The sequence below is a fragment of the Epinephelus fuscoguttatus genome, linkage group LG16 (genome assembly GCF_011397635.1).
Source record: "Epinephelus fuscoguttatus linkage group LG16, E.fuscoguttatus.final_Chr_v1".
NCBI lineage: Eukaryota > Metazoa > Chordata > Actinopteri > Perciformes > Serranidae > Epinephelus > Epinephelus fuscoguttatus.
Genome location: NC_064767.1, coordinates 19,726,350 through 19,741,380, shown reverse-complemented (window position 1 = coordinate 19,741,380; position 15,031 = coordinate 19,726,350). Strand labels below are relative to the sequence as shown.

The window sequence follows — 15,031 nt, the reverse complement described above, 5'->3', positions numbered from 1 at the left end:
CACCCCCTCCTTTTCTTAAACTGGTGAAAAGGTGGGATATTAGGCTATTAGGGGCTTGTCTGGTGTCTGCGTCAGGGCATTAAAAAGCCATTTTGAAGAGGCCAGGCTGAATAGGCCTCATCCCTCCCACACTTCTGGCAGCCATGTGGTCAGGTCATTCAGGCCCCTCTGTGCTTGCCACTCGCCCTCCGCCCAGCCCTGCCCAGCCCTGCCCACAGCCCATCTGCATGACAAAATGGCTCTTGTGCTGCTGAGGCCCAGCGGAATAGAGAGGAACATCCAGCCTAGTGCCAGGGAACAGTTGTAAGCAGACAATTAGAGTTTATCGGGGATAGAGGCAGACAAGACTGGGGTCACCAGCTCGCCCCTGTGGGACCCCCAGTCCCATTGAGACAAACAGATGCACACACGCACTCTGACACAAACACTCGCAGACACAAATGTGTGCACACACACTTATCCTTTCAAAGAAGAAGAGTCAGGTCAGGAAGTGTCATCTCATTAACAAACAGGGCTCATCACAGATGCTAGCAGAGTCTGAACCTGAGATTAAATCAAATAAACACTTCAAGACTACTGGTAGTTGACCCTTGCAGGAAGTTTTTGAACGAGAAATAGTAAAACATGAAAGATGGCTGCAGCTGCACAGTATCACAGCTGAAAAGATATGCAATGAAACCCTCCAATGTAAGTAAAAAATACTAATAAAAGTATGAAAGACGTAAAACAACACACGCTATTTTAGCATTTTATTAACCCAGTTTTATGTGTTCATCCTAGAGGCGAAACACAAAGGTTGATTTTGAGGTTGTACTCCCCTTTAAAAAACCACACCACATGTCTCTCCTGTAACAAAGCCCTGAATGTCTCCTCCCTTGACTGGTCACAGGGATGACTGCAGTGGAGCACAAAGAGCCAGCTGACACCCCGTCCTTTCACTCCTCTCCCAATCCCTCTCTCATCCCTCTCTCTCTTTCTGCCTTCTCCTCAGACAAGCCCTAATGCATGCATACATCATAGGTCTTGGTAAAGCATGGGGAGCAGGGTCGGGACGGGTTGGTGGGGGGGGGCGTTGCTCACAGAATTCACAGGCAATATTCAGAAGAAAACACAGTGAGAGGATCACAGACAGCTTCCTCTGATACACTAGGGGTTTCCTTCAGACATATTTCAAACAGAACTGCGAAAGCTGCTCCAAATCTCACACCCAAAGTGCACTTGGATGAAGTGTTTGAGCAATATTAACCAGATCATGACACAATCTGGCGGAAAGTGAGAATATTTTTTTTTATAAAAGTCTGAAGTGCTCGTCTCACGTTCACATTTCTCCACTGACATATTTTTGCATTTGTTGTGTATTTGTCTACAGGCGAATGAGTACTCCCTCCCATCCCTGAACGCTGGCCTGGATGACGTGAAGCCGAGCCTCTCCACCAGCGCCAGCTCCGACCTCGCCTCCAGTGTCTCCCAGAGCTACTCTGTTGTGACAGGTACAATCTGACTCACGCTAGATTGATCCCTAAAAGAATACACACAGCTGCAGCAGGTCGAAGACATCTGCAGCGAGGTGGTCGAACTTGGCGCTGAGAACACAAACACAGTGTATTTAGCTCTGTCATATTGTTCCATGGCGTCCTCCTAACTGCTCTCAAAATCTTTTTTTTAAGTAAAACCAAGCATATCAGAGTCATGATTATAGTAAATTTTAACGCACTCTAACTCATTTTTCTGAATTCCTATCCGCCCCATCTCACCAGCCAAGTGAATCTGATGAACTGTTTCCCAAATTTTACTCATTCCTCATCTTCCTGCGCTAAAACAAATCAGTCTAATTCAATCCCATAATCACCAGAGGCCACATGTGCACACTGTTGCAGCTGTTAAAGATGGGAGCAGCTGACAAAGGAAGCTATAATGTACCTGAACTTACTGAAAATACACTGCATACTATCGTTTTACACCCAGATTACACTTTAATTCACTTAATAATACTAACTGATTACACTGATAATCAGTTGTTTGTGCTATCGCTTCTGAGCTGTTATCCTCCTGGATTAAAGTATTAAAACGTAGAACTCCACTGATTTAAATTAACTTTCTATAACGATTCCTCAAAGTTGGCCAACTTTGACGGAGTATTGTAAAAAATCATCTTGATATTGCATCATTATTGAGTAATCAAGACTTTGACTGGCACTTCCTTATGGCGCGCACATTTTCCAGCCATATTAAATTCTTATCACCAAATGAAAAAGCTCTTTCGAGCCCACTTTTTGAAGCACTCTGTGTATTTATTTCTGAGGGACAGAGTGAGGCGATATATCATCTGAGCCCATTAAATCCTACAGGCCTTTCACACGCTGCTCCTAACTGGCTATTGTGTTGGCCCGGATTGGCCCGCTAACAGATTGACTGGGAGCACTTCTCATAAGAGACAGCTGCTGTTCTCACCGTGACACGACGTTGTCATCAAAGGCTATGATAGCCTGTTGATTGACAGCGGCTGGAATAGTACCGTGGCTGGCTGGCTGCCTCATGCTGTGGAGAGAGAGAGACCCAGATACAGATGAGGCACTGAAAGAAACTCTGAAATTACAGAGTTTTTTTTTCCAACTGCTGCTGTTTTCAATAGTAACTTCCACTGGGAGCCAACAGGTAATGGCAGGTGCGGTGTATTGAATATCATGTCGTATTAACTATCTGTATCATATAACCCACACTGACCCACCCTGTATTGCACTATGGCTTCTTTTGCCCTGCTGTCGAGGTTGATGGCCGCCTGGTTAATTGAAGTGTTGTTTCAGTGTGGCTGCTGAGGCTCTTTCCCAGGAGAGGTTAGGTTTACTGATGGCCACACTGACTGGAGAGTAATATGCCAGTCTTTTAATAAAACACCCATAATTATGCAGTGGGCATCAAAGTCAATGAGTCCACTGTGTGTGTGTGCGTATGTGTATGTGAGAGAGAGTAAGTAAAGAGGAGGACAGCGTGATTGAAAACTGCAGTGGCCCTTCTCAAATGATCCCTACAGTCCAGCCCCGGACCCAGACACAGAGCTATGGGAAAAGAAAGACCCCTTTTTTATTCCTGAATATGTGGGAGGTAGATTTGCCCCAGAAAGTTGGGCCTCAGGAGAAGAAAGGTGTGTTTTTGTCTTTTATGCTGGGCTCCTCCTATGAAAGCGGTCTCGCTCTGGGGAGCACACTCATAGCAGGTGGCCTTCAAGCCACCTGGGGGCCAGGGGCCTCCTAAAGCGATACATGTGAGGGCCACAGATTGCATAATGAGCAGGCGAAATAAGAAAACTTTTGTAAGAGTGGAATATGACAACACACTTTAGCGTGAGCATTATAAAATGCGTCTGAGTATTTTGAGCAGCAAATTAAACTCAGAAGTAATATCCAGTAAGCTTTTATTACTTAATTTTAACGACTATGCAAAGTAATGCATGAAGCCTTTGATTGGGTGTAGGTTGTTACTGCATAATATTATTTTTTCTGCCATTAGCAAACCCTGTAAATAGGAATGTATGCCAAGGCTGAAAAATGCTAAATTACCTTCCTCACTTAGGCTGGGATCCAATTATCAATAAATTATGCTCTCATACTGGATGGAGCTGCAAGATTATATTCATTCTTTAAATGTTTTTTGCTCCCAATTAAAATTCATACAGTTATTGATCTTGTTGATTTTTATGTCCTGGAATTTGCATAATCTATTAAAGATGAATGATTAATGAAGTACTCAGTTTTGCGTTCCAAGGGCGCTACAGCAAAAGCAATGTCGGCCATCTTTTGTGTCCTCTGTTTACCCTGATGTGTGAAAGAGACGGTTACCTACTGTAGGAAGAAGGGCGGCAGCCAAGTCAGAGAGCGATTCAGGGCACTGAAACGCACCGCTGGGACTCAGTAAAAAGCACCACTCATTTAGAAAAGGTTTCTTCTCCATGCACATGGCTGTCTTTAGATGTTAAACGTGGATGAAAATCATTGTAATGTTACCATCTTTATTAAAAAATATAATTAAGTCATCAATAATTATTTGAATGGAAATTATCTTCTATAACAAATGCAACCTCTTGCTAATTTGGCAAGTAGATTATATTAAACTGGATTATACTTGTGCTGTGCATATTCGACTGGGTAAAAAGTAAACAGGGAACTTTGTTTCTGGTTTTTATGTAAGCTTTGGAGTATGTGTTTGTGTGTGTGCATCCAGAGGAAGAACACTGTGCACTGTTCAGTGCGTCCATGGATAGAACAACATGTCAGGATTAACCCCTGGTCCCTGGCTCTGATCTAGCATTTACGTACCTGCACAGTTTTCTATGTAACATAAAGGATCTGGTCCATTATGACTTTGGCTGTTTTAATCCCGACACAAGCTTAATTTATGAAACAAATCATAGCATGATATTGCAGCTACTTATCAGTAGTTAAATAGGGTTACACCCAATGAGAGTACAGTTGTCTCAGTGAAGGCTGGGCTCCATAATCACTCTCACCACAGCCTGTGGGGAGGCTGGGTGTAAATGGGCACCCCTCTGACCTACTAAAATTCTAGCAGATGCAAAGATCCAATGCTTTTCCATCTTTCTTTTTATCTGCCATCTTACCTATCTATTTCTCTCTCTCCCTGTGAGTGAATAATGATAAAGCTGTACAGATGAGGTGGAAAGAAAACCCTGTTTTATTTCAAATTAATTTCAGCTGAAACGTACACCACACTCTGAGCCCATTTTATGACTTGGCAGTACCTGCCATCCTCTGCTGGGTGGCAAACAACAAGCAGCCACCTAACCTGCGGTGCCTGGTGTGTGGCCTGGTGACAAACGGTGTGTCTCAGCTCAGTTAACGCCTGCAGCCCCGAGCTTGGAAATTAATGTTTATATCACCCCCCACAATAGCACGCTAACCTTTGAGCACACATTTGATAATGAATGACTTTAAACCTGTGGATGGGGAATTCAAGCTATTTGGCCCTGCAAATAGTCTTTACACACAACTGGATGCGGCCTTTGATATTCACTCTGCTGTTGTTTTCTGGAGTAAGTGGTTATAATTGACCACCTCTACATGCAGGAGGCTGTACTGGCAAACGTGAATTTAACATTTAATCCTCCATAGACTCCACTCTGGAGGACTTTGACCTGCCGACACAAGTTTCACTGTAATCTTGATTCATTCTGCAGGAATGAAAAAGTTCTCTGTCGACTGAGTGTCAGCCTTTGAAAACAAGAGTTCTGCCAGTAAATGGTTCTCGCCGAGAAGTTCCTCGGTGTGCATTTAAAGATGAAATGCTCACTTGAGAATGGGCTGTTGTAGCTATATCTGGACGCATCACTCCGAGGACCGTTGTAGGTTCTTAACAGTCCATTTCTATGGTTGATGGGTTCTGTAGACGTGGTATCAGTGGTGGAGCAGAGACAGATGTTGGAGAACTCTATAGCGTCTCCGCTCTTGCAGTGTTTGCTGGGGAGAAGAGTCCCCAAGGACCCTGAGTTTATCTTCCATCTCCATCATCAGGGCCTGTGATTTGACAGGCTCCCTTTACCCGGGCTCTGCCTCGTCTCCAGGACAATAAGCAACACCATGTCTGATTAGTTTCAGAGTTCAGTGGTCTTGAACGCAGCGCTTGTATCGGTTGTTGTTGCGTCGTAACCACTGTCTGTTTGACAACGGTTGCTCAGGCGCTGAGAAAACAGAAGCCTACAGTGGTATGCAGGAAGTCTCAGATACATACAGTGTAAACAGACGTGGCCTGGGCTTCATGTTTGGCACCTTCAGTCTTTTACTTAAATTCAGATTAATGTCCCAATAGTTAGGTGGGCCATGATGTGTTGTCATGATACTGGAATTTCGATACATTTTTTATCACAAGATAAATATAACAAGACTATAACATGGCAGCAATGACTAATCTTTTCTTAGTTAGTAGCAGAGAACAGCAGAATGACTGTCATGAACATTAAGAGAGAGCGAGAAAGTACAGCTGTTATAGGTATATCAATACAGCAAAAAATGAGCAATGAAATTGTTGCAAGTATTCAGAATCATCATGTAGAAATAAATCAATATTTTTGGCAACTCCACAAAAAGTAAGTGTTCCGTAGAACAATAATATACTGTACCTGCATGAGCGAGGTTCACTAACAAACACACAATCCACTTTTCTAAATCGTGACACGCAGTCATTGGATTATGTTTTATTACTTGTGGATTATGTCTTTTCTAGCATATGTTTTTTACTCTTGTTTAGGCTCTGTGCTCATGAGTAAAAACCGAAATGCTGCTGATCAAGGTATATGTTGAATACAGTGCTTTTATGGCATTTCTGACAGAGGCTAATTCAACAAAGGCCTGTTTTCTAGAGGTCAATTGCGGTTGTTTTGCACCCAAATCCACCTAACTGGCAAACTGAACTTTTGAGAGCTGTTTTAACTTTAAATACTGTAACAGAGCACATGTTAGATATAATTAACTGAAGAACTGAACTGAGCGCTAGCCAATTGCAATCGTTCCTTGTTTCCAATAAATCCATGACATACTTGTACAGTGCATGTGACAAACTTTAGGTCCATCCAATTAAATGCAAAGCCCACTCATTAGAATATTTCTGTTCGTGCCAGAGATTCGGGCAACCACTCTCTTTAATGATTTGATCATCAGTTAAAAACTTAGATTGTTAAACGTTGCGCTGCTCACTCCACAGCGTTGCTATTTGTCTCACTAAGATGAAAGTGTGTAATTGCAGTACCTCGGTCTAAATCCACATTTCCAGCTGTCACAAAGACAAAGAGATTTGGAGAACCTGCTGCAGATTTCTATGGGAAAGCAGTCAGTTATGTTCCCTGGCATTAGGTTCATGGGGCTGACAGGGTTGCATCCCCCTTCCATAGAACAGCCCTTATCTTAATGAGGAATCGCAACACACAGTCCTGTTGTAAAATAACAATGATGGGGGAAGCAGCTAATGAGGCTATCATGGTGTCGGGAAAGAGCCATCTCTCCCTACAGGCCCCAGCGAACAGAGTGGGCTCTGCGGCAGACGTGGAGCGGCCGGAGACAGAGCTCACATTGATTGCATAGGTTCAAGAGGCAGAGCCGGTGAAATGAAAGATGCCAAGACTCATCAGCCAAATTAGATCAAAGTGTGGAGTTTTGAACTGTCTGCGAGCCGATTGTTTGGTTATTTGTGGGAGTGATTTTGTTGTGAGAAAGCAGCCGTGAGATTATGTTGTTTGTTTTCCCCAAAACCTTGGGGAAATTTTTTACGCATTTGAGCTTGATTGATCAGGCGCGATGTGTTGTTGCAACATTTCACTGGTGTATGTTTCCACTTAGTTGAATGAATTACTGCTGGGTGCATATGAGATTATTATTATATGAGATGTAAATGAACAAATCAACTGCTTATCTATTCAGTATTCATATGAAATGTCTGGAGTTGAGTTGGAAGTTAATGTAAAGTAGCACCTTTTGTAGTGTTCCTCATCTTTTAGGCTCCCTTAAATTCATACTACAAACCTGCTAAGGATGTCCTGTTGTAGTGTGTTCGGCTATGTGCGTGGCAAATCTAAAAACGTCTGCTGCAACACGAGATTTGTTTCTACGTCTGCAAAGAAGCTTTGGTTATTTGGAAATTCAGAAAGCTATACAACAAACCCATCATACATCTGAATGACTGAGGTGAATGCATGTACAGTATGTGTGGAGTTGCATCATATCTAGTTTTTCTTTTTCTTTTTTTCCCACCTGGCAGACTCTCACCCATCACATCCACCCTCCATGTGTGTAAAGCGAGAGCCCCATGAGGCATCCTTTGCCCCCTTCACCCCCTCCTCTGTTGGGGACTCTGCTCTAGCCGACATCTTGCCCCACCAGTCCGGCCTCTCTGTAGATGCCTCTACTCCCAGCTACCCTGCTCATGCCCACGGCCCCTGCTACAGCCAGTATGCCAGCCAGCCCTTTATAGCAGGTACATCTTTACCCATAAGACCCTGTAACCAGATCAAAAACCCAATCAAGCTCACCCTCTTCAGCTGATTTACGTCTGTGCTCATTTATCAAATACACACTGAATCAAAGCTCTCACACTGCAAAGCCATCAATCCCATCATGCTTTGTGGCGCTACTGTTTTGTACACAGTGGCAAAACTGACTGTTTGCCCCTCATTAACGGCGACTGCTCTGTCCCCCTCTCCACCCTGCTTTTCTCCAGCTCTGACCCCTTGCTCGTCTCTCAGGTTAACAAAAGGCCTCCAGGTCCCTCCAGCCTCGTGACAGGCGCAAAGTCTGAGGGGCCAGAGGAGGCCAAAAGGGGGGGATGCAGAGGCAGAGATGTAGGGCTGATGCTGTTTTGGACCCTGTCCTGGGTGCCCTTTCATCCAGCCAGGCCCGATACTGTCACTATTAATTACAGGACTGAATGTGGAGCAGAGAGAGCTCTCATTGGCCCAATGCTCCTGTCAGTTTTAAAAGCTGCTTACAACATTGGTGTATTAATGTTATAGGAGTTGTATTCTATGATAACACAATAACTTTACTGCCCAGTGAATGCTCCAGCTCCCTGCAACACCCAACTGGATAAGAAGTTTAAAAAATGGAGGACATCATGCAGTTTCATGAAACGTGCTGCAACATTTGCATCTATTTTTCTTTAGATTATTGCAAAGTGATCTTGCATACTGTTAGAAATTAAATGGCGTGGTGCATTATGACAGACAGCGGCTTGTTATTGCTCACAGTTCTTGGTGAATATATGCATGACTTCACTTCAGTGATTTTAGTGTGTTTCTCATTTATGAAATATCATAATTGCAGCATTTACGGAGAAATCATTTTCCGCTATGAAGCAGATTGGAAATTGATGTATGTGTTTAAGCTTTACCATCAAGTAAAAATAGAAAAAATGCATTCACATTCAGCTTTTGTGTGTTCGAACATCCTTGTAAGGATTTTGCTTCTGTGTGTCTGCAGGTCGAGACATGGCCAGTACCACCTTACCTGGCTACCCGCCTCATGTCCCCCCCACAGGACAAGGCAGCTACCCCACCTCCACACTCGCTGGAATGGTTCCTGGTAGGTGGCACTACTCCCTTTTTATGATGCCATTAATTTTACTTTTACGGGTTTTATTTTCAGTAGGTAGTCCCCTTCAGTTGATCTCGTTGAGGTCACTTTAAGCTAAACAAGTGGTAATGCTTTCCTGCGACGTCTTTAACAGTATACATGTAACACACACAAAAACACATTTGCTATTTGAGAGACTAAAGAAACCTTAAAGCGTTGCTCTTGACCCAAAGGATTGAAGTGAGCTTGTTATAGCTTTGTTAGACTGCGGTTAGCGTGTGGTTAGCGTCTGCGGACGAGGACATTAGATGAACTCGATAGGCGATCACCACAATCAGTGGCCGTGTGATAGGACAGTTCCTCTCAGTTACACTCCAGCTCCCAGCGCTCATTACCCTCGCCGTGTCCACACAGCGCACTCTCACCAGCCCCGTCGATAAACACTGCTTTTGCTCCTCTCCTCGCCTCCCCGGACACCCAGGGCTGCAGAGCGTATCTCTTTCCCCTCTACTTAACCTGCAGTTCAGGTTCACAGCAAACAGTTAAGGGTCAAAACACAGAGGCGTGGAGGGCCTGTAAATATTTAAATCACTATCTCTCTCAGGGATGAGCTCGAGTTACACGACCAGCAGTGGGGATGCTATAGCTGCCAGCGTGTGTAGATCTCTCCTCCAAACAACTGAAAACACAATTCCTTTTATTGCTCAGAGACATGTACCTCTCACACTGACCAATAATCACAGCAGGCGAGCAGTATTTACAAGTGAACTCAGGTAACATTTTAGGATATACATGCAGGTAAAAGCTGCTATTAGAAATTCAGAAAATTACTTATGCATTATTGGATTATATCCCACTGGAGAGTGCTTATGGATATACTCACACAAGCACATAAGCACTGCTACCTTAATCCAGAGGTTGCAGTTTTTTTTCCACCTGGTGCCGAATGACTAAGATTTAGTGATCGGCCCCAAACACTGTTAAAGCAAAGGCCATTCTTCAGCAGCTTCATATAAAACCCAGCCTTTATAGTCTCGTAAAAGAAGGAAACCTGTGGACCCACAGCATCGCTCTCTGACATCCCCTCAGCCTCCCATCCTTTACACCACCACGACCTGCACAGGGAGGACAAAGAGTGAATGAGAGCCTCGGAGAACCTATTAGGGAGTTTTGAAGCGGAGCATTGTCGCTTAAACACGAGGGGGAAAAGCACTCACTTAAGGAGAGAAAAGAGGAAATCCTAAAGACTAACAGAGGATTAATAAAACAATCAATTCACCTGAAGGGACTGCAGAGACAAGCTGTACAAGCAGCCGGGATAAAAAGTGCAGCAAACATGTCACTAGATTGTAATGTAACTGTGATGTAACTTGGTATAAAGACATTTTTTTAACAGCTTAAATTTTTACAAAAGCGGTCAGTCATTTCAGTTTGTTAGCTCTTTGCTAATGTTTGTTTTTATTGATCTGTTCTCCAGGAGGGGACTTTTCCGGAAACCCCTACTCTCATCCACAATACACCACTTACAACGAAGCATGGCGGTTCAGCAATCCAGCATTACTAAGTAAGGGACTTACTCTTATGTCAGAAACATACTGTAACATTAATAAACTTCCAAATTAAAATCATATTCATAAACAGTCATAAAAATTTCCAGACTCCATGTGCTCTCTGTGCTTGGAGTTTTACACACATGCCTCTTACATGACTGTCAACCTCGTGGTTTCCAACGGCTCGTTCTTCTGTTAACTTTCAGGTTCCCCTTATTATTATAGTGCCGCATCCCGTGGCTCCGCACCTCCCACTGCTGCCACTGCCTACGACCGCCACTAGTTACCATGGAGACCAGCTCAAACTGCAGGGCCAGGGCTTCGGCCTCCATATTGTCCCCGTCTGAGAAACACTGAGGTCAAAGGGAAGCGAGGTGGAAGCCTAAAGGAAACCCCCCACCCCCCACCCCCCGTGATGTTACGTGATGTGGAGGAAGGATCGGCAAGGTCGACGCCGGTGCACCTAGCCCAGCTTCAGCGTCACACACTTTTGGGTCAAAAGGGCCCGCGGGCGTTCAGAACTCACCCATCATGCCCTCACTCTCTCACAGGCCCGAACATTTCCAGAATGACTTTAAGAGATTATATAAATATATATATTATAAAATATAAATTGAAGAAAAACAGTGTGAAGAATACCATGTGGAAAAAAATGTTGTGGGTTTTTATTTTTGTTTCTTTGTTGCTGTTGTTGTTGTTGTTATTTTATTCATGGATCCTCACATTCCTTTTATGTGATGAACTGCAGTATTTTTCTGCTCTAAAGAGAGAAGTCCAGGGGAGATGACAATGGTCCCATAGCTTGATGATGCAGCGGCTTGAACCAGTGTTGCGGGGCCTCTTTGACACTTAATGAGATCCTGGCTCCGCGCTGTAGGGCGGGCTTTACTCTGGTGCTTTGACTACGTCTTCTGCTCCCATTTCTCCTGTCCCACCCACATTATCAGATAAACACAGCATGTCCTACAACGTTTACTGACCCTATATAGACCAATGGCAACATCACGCTCCCTGTGGCAAACAATCAGATGTAAAAATGTAAATCATTTTGCAAAGTATTAAAAACATGGTGACCACAAAAAAACGGCCTTGCCAGAATTTGAAATACTTTAAATTATTTTTTTTCTTGTCACTATTTTTTAATGTAAAAAAAAAAAGGCTATCAAAGATTCCTTCAGAGTAGTTGTCACATTGCCCTCATTTTCCAGTCATGTCCGTGTCCATGCATGATCGTCCTTTGCTCTTTTTTTGCACTATAACCTCAGCTTATTTAATTTATTTGGTACATTCACTTAAAATTAATTAACCTACCAGTTATGTCGGATAGTGTAGGTGCAAGAACACAAAGCGGACAGACATGTTTTTGTGTGAGGAGGCTGTAAGCCATAGCCCTATGGCTACATCGACAAATTCTCCTGGGTTATAATCCATTCAGCTACTTAGTCATACCACTAGATGCCTACACAGTTTAGAAAGCTGTACGCAGTTGAGCGATCCAACTGTAAATTAGCTTCAACAATTGCCTTACAAACCTGTTTTTTCAACGTAAATTCATGCCTGTTCCACGAAATTAATTGCCTTTACGAACACATTCTCACCACCCTCCTTGATTTATGTTCTACTCTACATAGGGACTGAAAGGAAATACTGATTCAGTTTTGCTTTTTGGAAAATATTTTGTGAATGTACTTTTAACTACATTTGCCAAAGACTTAGTTTGATATTTAATATTTTATTTACAGTATATGTATGCATAAATAAAGCAGTATTATCTTTTAAATAAGTAGTCGACACTGAACATGTGCGTCGTGACTTTTCGACAGGCGAACAACGCGGTGACTGTAACGAAAAAGGTCAGTGACTCAATACTCCATCAGTTGCAACAAAATGCTGCTTTGTAGAATGATTTGTGAATAATGTGAAGACAATTCTTCTCTGTAAATAATATCACACACACCATTGCAGTATCATACTAATGTACTGGCTCCCTTTGTAGATATACAGACTGAAAAAAAAAACATGCATTACATTTGTGTCTTAATGTAATGTTGTGCTCTGAGAAAAAAAGGCACAACGACTGTATAACCTGTGGCTACATGTGCTGTAGCAGCAGGTTTCAGATGCTAACATCACATAGGTTGTCTTTGTCATTTATTTTGTTTTCATGATAATGTCATGATGATGTTTTATGTCACTATGCAATGAGTTAAATGGCTTTCTGTATCATCTTTTGTTGTTGGGCTCAGATTAAGTACTCCCCATGGAGAACGGCATAAAAGTTAACAAGTACAAAAAAGACCTCCAGTGTGAAATGGTTTCTCTCTCATTTCACTTTTGCTCCACAAATTCCCTTAAATAACGACACGATCAAACTGAAGTCCTTGGCAACAATCAAAGATATTGTCCTGTTTGCTGTTAGTAGATGTTGTGCTCATTATGTTAATCCAAATTACAGTCATCTGTGCCTCCATGTATAGAAACACATCCACACTTATTACCAGTCACCCATCTCTCCTCCCTCCTTCCCTCCACTCTCTCTACTAATACGACTCTTTAGCATCCAAGATAAAGTTTACTTTAAATCCACGCAAGCAAATACATCAACTGGTACCAGGGTTAACTGTCGTTGCCGAGGGCACCGGATAACAGAGAAACAGACTGCGGTCCTGCTCTTCAGGAGAAGCTATCCTCTACAAATTGCACTTGGGATTTGCCTATTTCTGTCTACATGTAGCTCGACATATCGGAAAATGAAACACTGGCGCAGAGTGCAAGCCACCGTCATTCAGGCGGAGTCTTTGCTTTAGGAAGCGGAGCACCTCTGAAGGAATGGGTCTTCTGCTGTTGTAAAGATGATACAGGAGATGTGTCATGGACATAAAAAAAGGATTTCTGATGAAAATCTATACAGAAAGCCTTGTGGCCTCAATCATTGTTCTGTTTCAGTTCTGTTCCAATTCTTTTTGTGCACATGAGAAATAAATTCTTTTATATGTCAGTCGTTGACTCGGTGTCCCCTCATTATTAACCCCATAAGAAAATGATTCAGGGTTCAAGGTTCCCGGGGAGCGTTCCTGCTGCTCGTATATTGATGTTTGGTTTTATGAACAGTCAGGACTACAAGAGGCACTCATACGGGTTACAGCTCTCAAATATGAAACACATGATAGATGCAGAGCACGTTGTTTGTGCATATCAGTGTGGATGTCTGGAGAAATCATACACATTATGACTCCTGTTAAAAGTAGTACGATAAAAGGAGCATTATGTTAACGCGTGTGTTTGTGTGAGTGCAGGACAGATGGAGAAAGAGAGAAAGTAAAAAAAAAAAAAAGGAAGGGAGACAGGAGGGTGAGACAAAGAAGCAGGACAGTTGGGAAGGCAGGAGAGCGTTGCCCCGGCTTCTGACTCCAGTATATTTAATGATGCATCGGTTTCATCCTGCTATACCACACTGCTGCTGCCTCACCTCCTCTCTACACTCTCTACTCTGAAGCACACAATTGTTGTAATTCAATTTCCCTGCTTCCTCTGCCTATTGTTTATTTCATGGATCCCCTGTGAAGCATCAAAAGCTGCTGTTTCTGTCAGCCCCCTAACTGTCCTATGTGTTTGTCATTCAGGCCTTGTTAAAAGATAAAGCACACACACACACACACACACACACACACACACACACACACACACGCACACACTAACACTCCTTCCTCTCCCAGCTGAGAATTCCCAGTGGTAAAATTATTCCATTTAGATGGGAACTTTTTTGTCACTACCCTGTCTAAATTGGCATATCTGGCTCTCTCGTAGAAACCAATAAACTGTGAACCCGGATGCATCTGTCAGTCAAGCTCATCTTTACTTTAGCGGGCCAGATGACAACAACAGGAGAAGAGACACACACCAGCAGAATGGGGCGCACTGATTGGCTCTCATCAGTTAGGCATTACGAAAAGCACCTGTCATCCTCGGGGCTTCTCAAAACCCCGCGCGGAGGGGCCCTGCCACGGGGGCCAATGGGCCTCGTGCAAGATTTACTCAAACACTTCACCCTCATTGTCAACTTGGCTTGGTGATGCCCTACAGCTAGGCCTCTTTGGCATGATTCATGTCTGTCACTGGTAATATATACAGTGAAATAAGCCCACTGTAAAGAGCTGGTGGACACAGTCTGAAGCAATTGCTTGCAAAGTTTCATTCAGACAGCAATTTATTGCATTAAATTCTACATATATTTTTAAAATTTCACTTCTATGTAAGGATCTCAAATACGATTGATAGCTTACATCAGTGGTGGAAAGTACATTTATTCAACTTTAGCACAATTTCTTAGGTATTTGTGCTCAGGTGTTTTTCCCTTTAATGCTACTTTCCATTCCTACTCTACTACATTTACCTGATCGCTGTAGTCAC

General features: G+C 43.1%; 1 protein-coding gene and 1 long non-coding RNA gene across 14 annotated transcripts in view; one reads left to right on the top strand and one right to left on the bottom strand.

The window, feature by feature from the left end:
* pax2a (paired box 2a) overlaps positions 1–13,593 on the top strand; it is a 29,799-nt gene extending 16,206 nt beyond the window's left edge. For 4 of the 12 annotated variants that reach the window (XM_049599883.1, XM_049599885.1, XM_049599879.1 and 1 more), the window contains 4 exons: positions 1,370–1,490; positions 8,979–9,080; positions 10,549–10,635; positions 10,847–13,593. In XM_049599883.1, coding sequence (XP_049455840.1) covers positions 1,370–1,490; positions 8,979–9,080; positions 10,549–10,635; positions 10,847–10,968 — 432 coding nt within the window. In that variant the 3' untranslated portion in view covers positions 10,969–13,593. Of the gene's footprint in view, positions 1–1,369; positions 1,491–7,761; positions 7,978–8,978; positions 9,081–10,548; positions 10,636–10,827 lie in introns of all 12 variants that reach the window. The other 8 variants (XM_049599886.1, XM_049599887.1, XM_049599881.1 and 5 more) reach the window with 3 other exon arrangements.
* The window catches only part of LOC125903159 (uncharacterized), an 85,969-nt gene that overhangs the window by 21,855 nt on the left and 49,083 nt on the right, over positions 1–15,031 (bottom strand). The window lies entirely within an intron of this gene.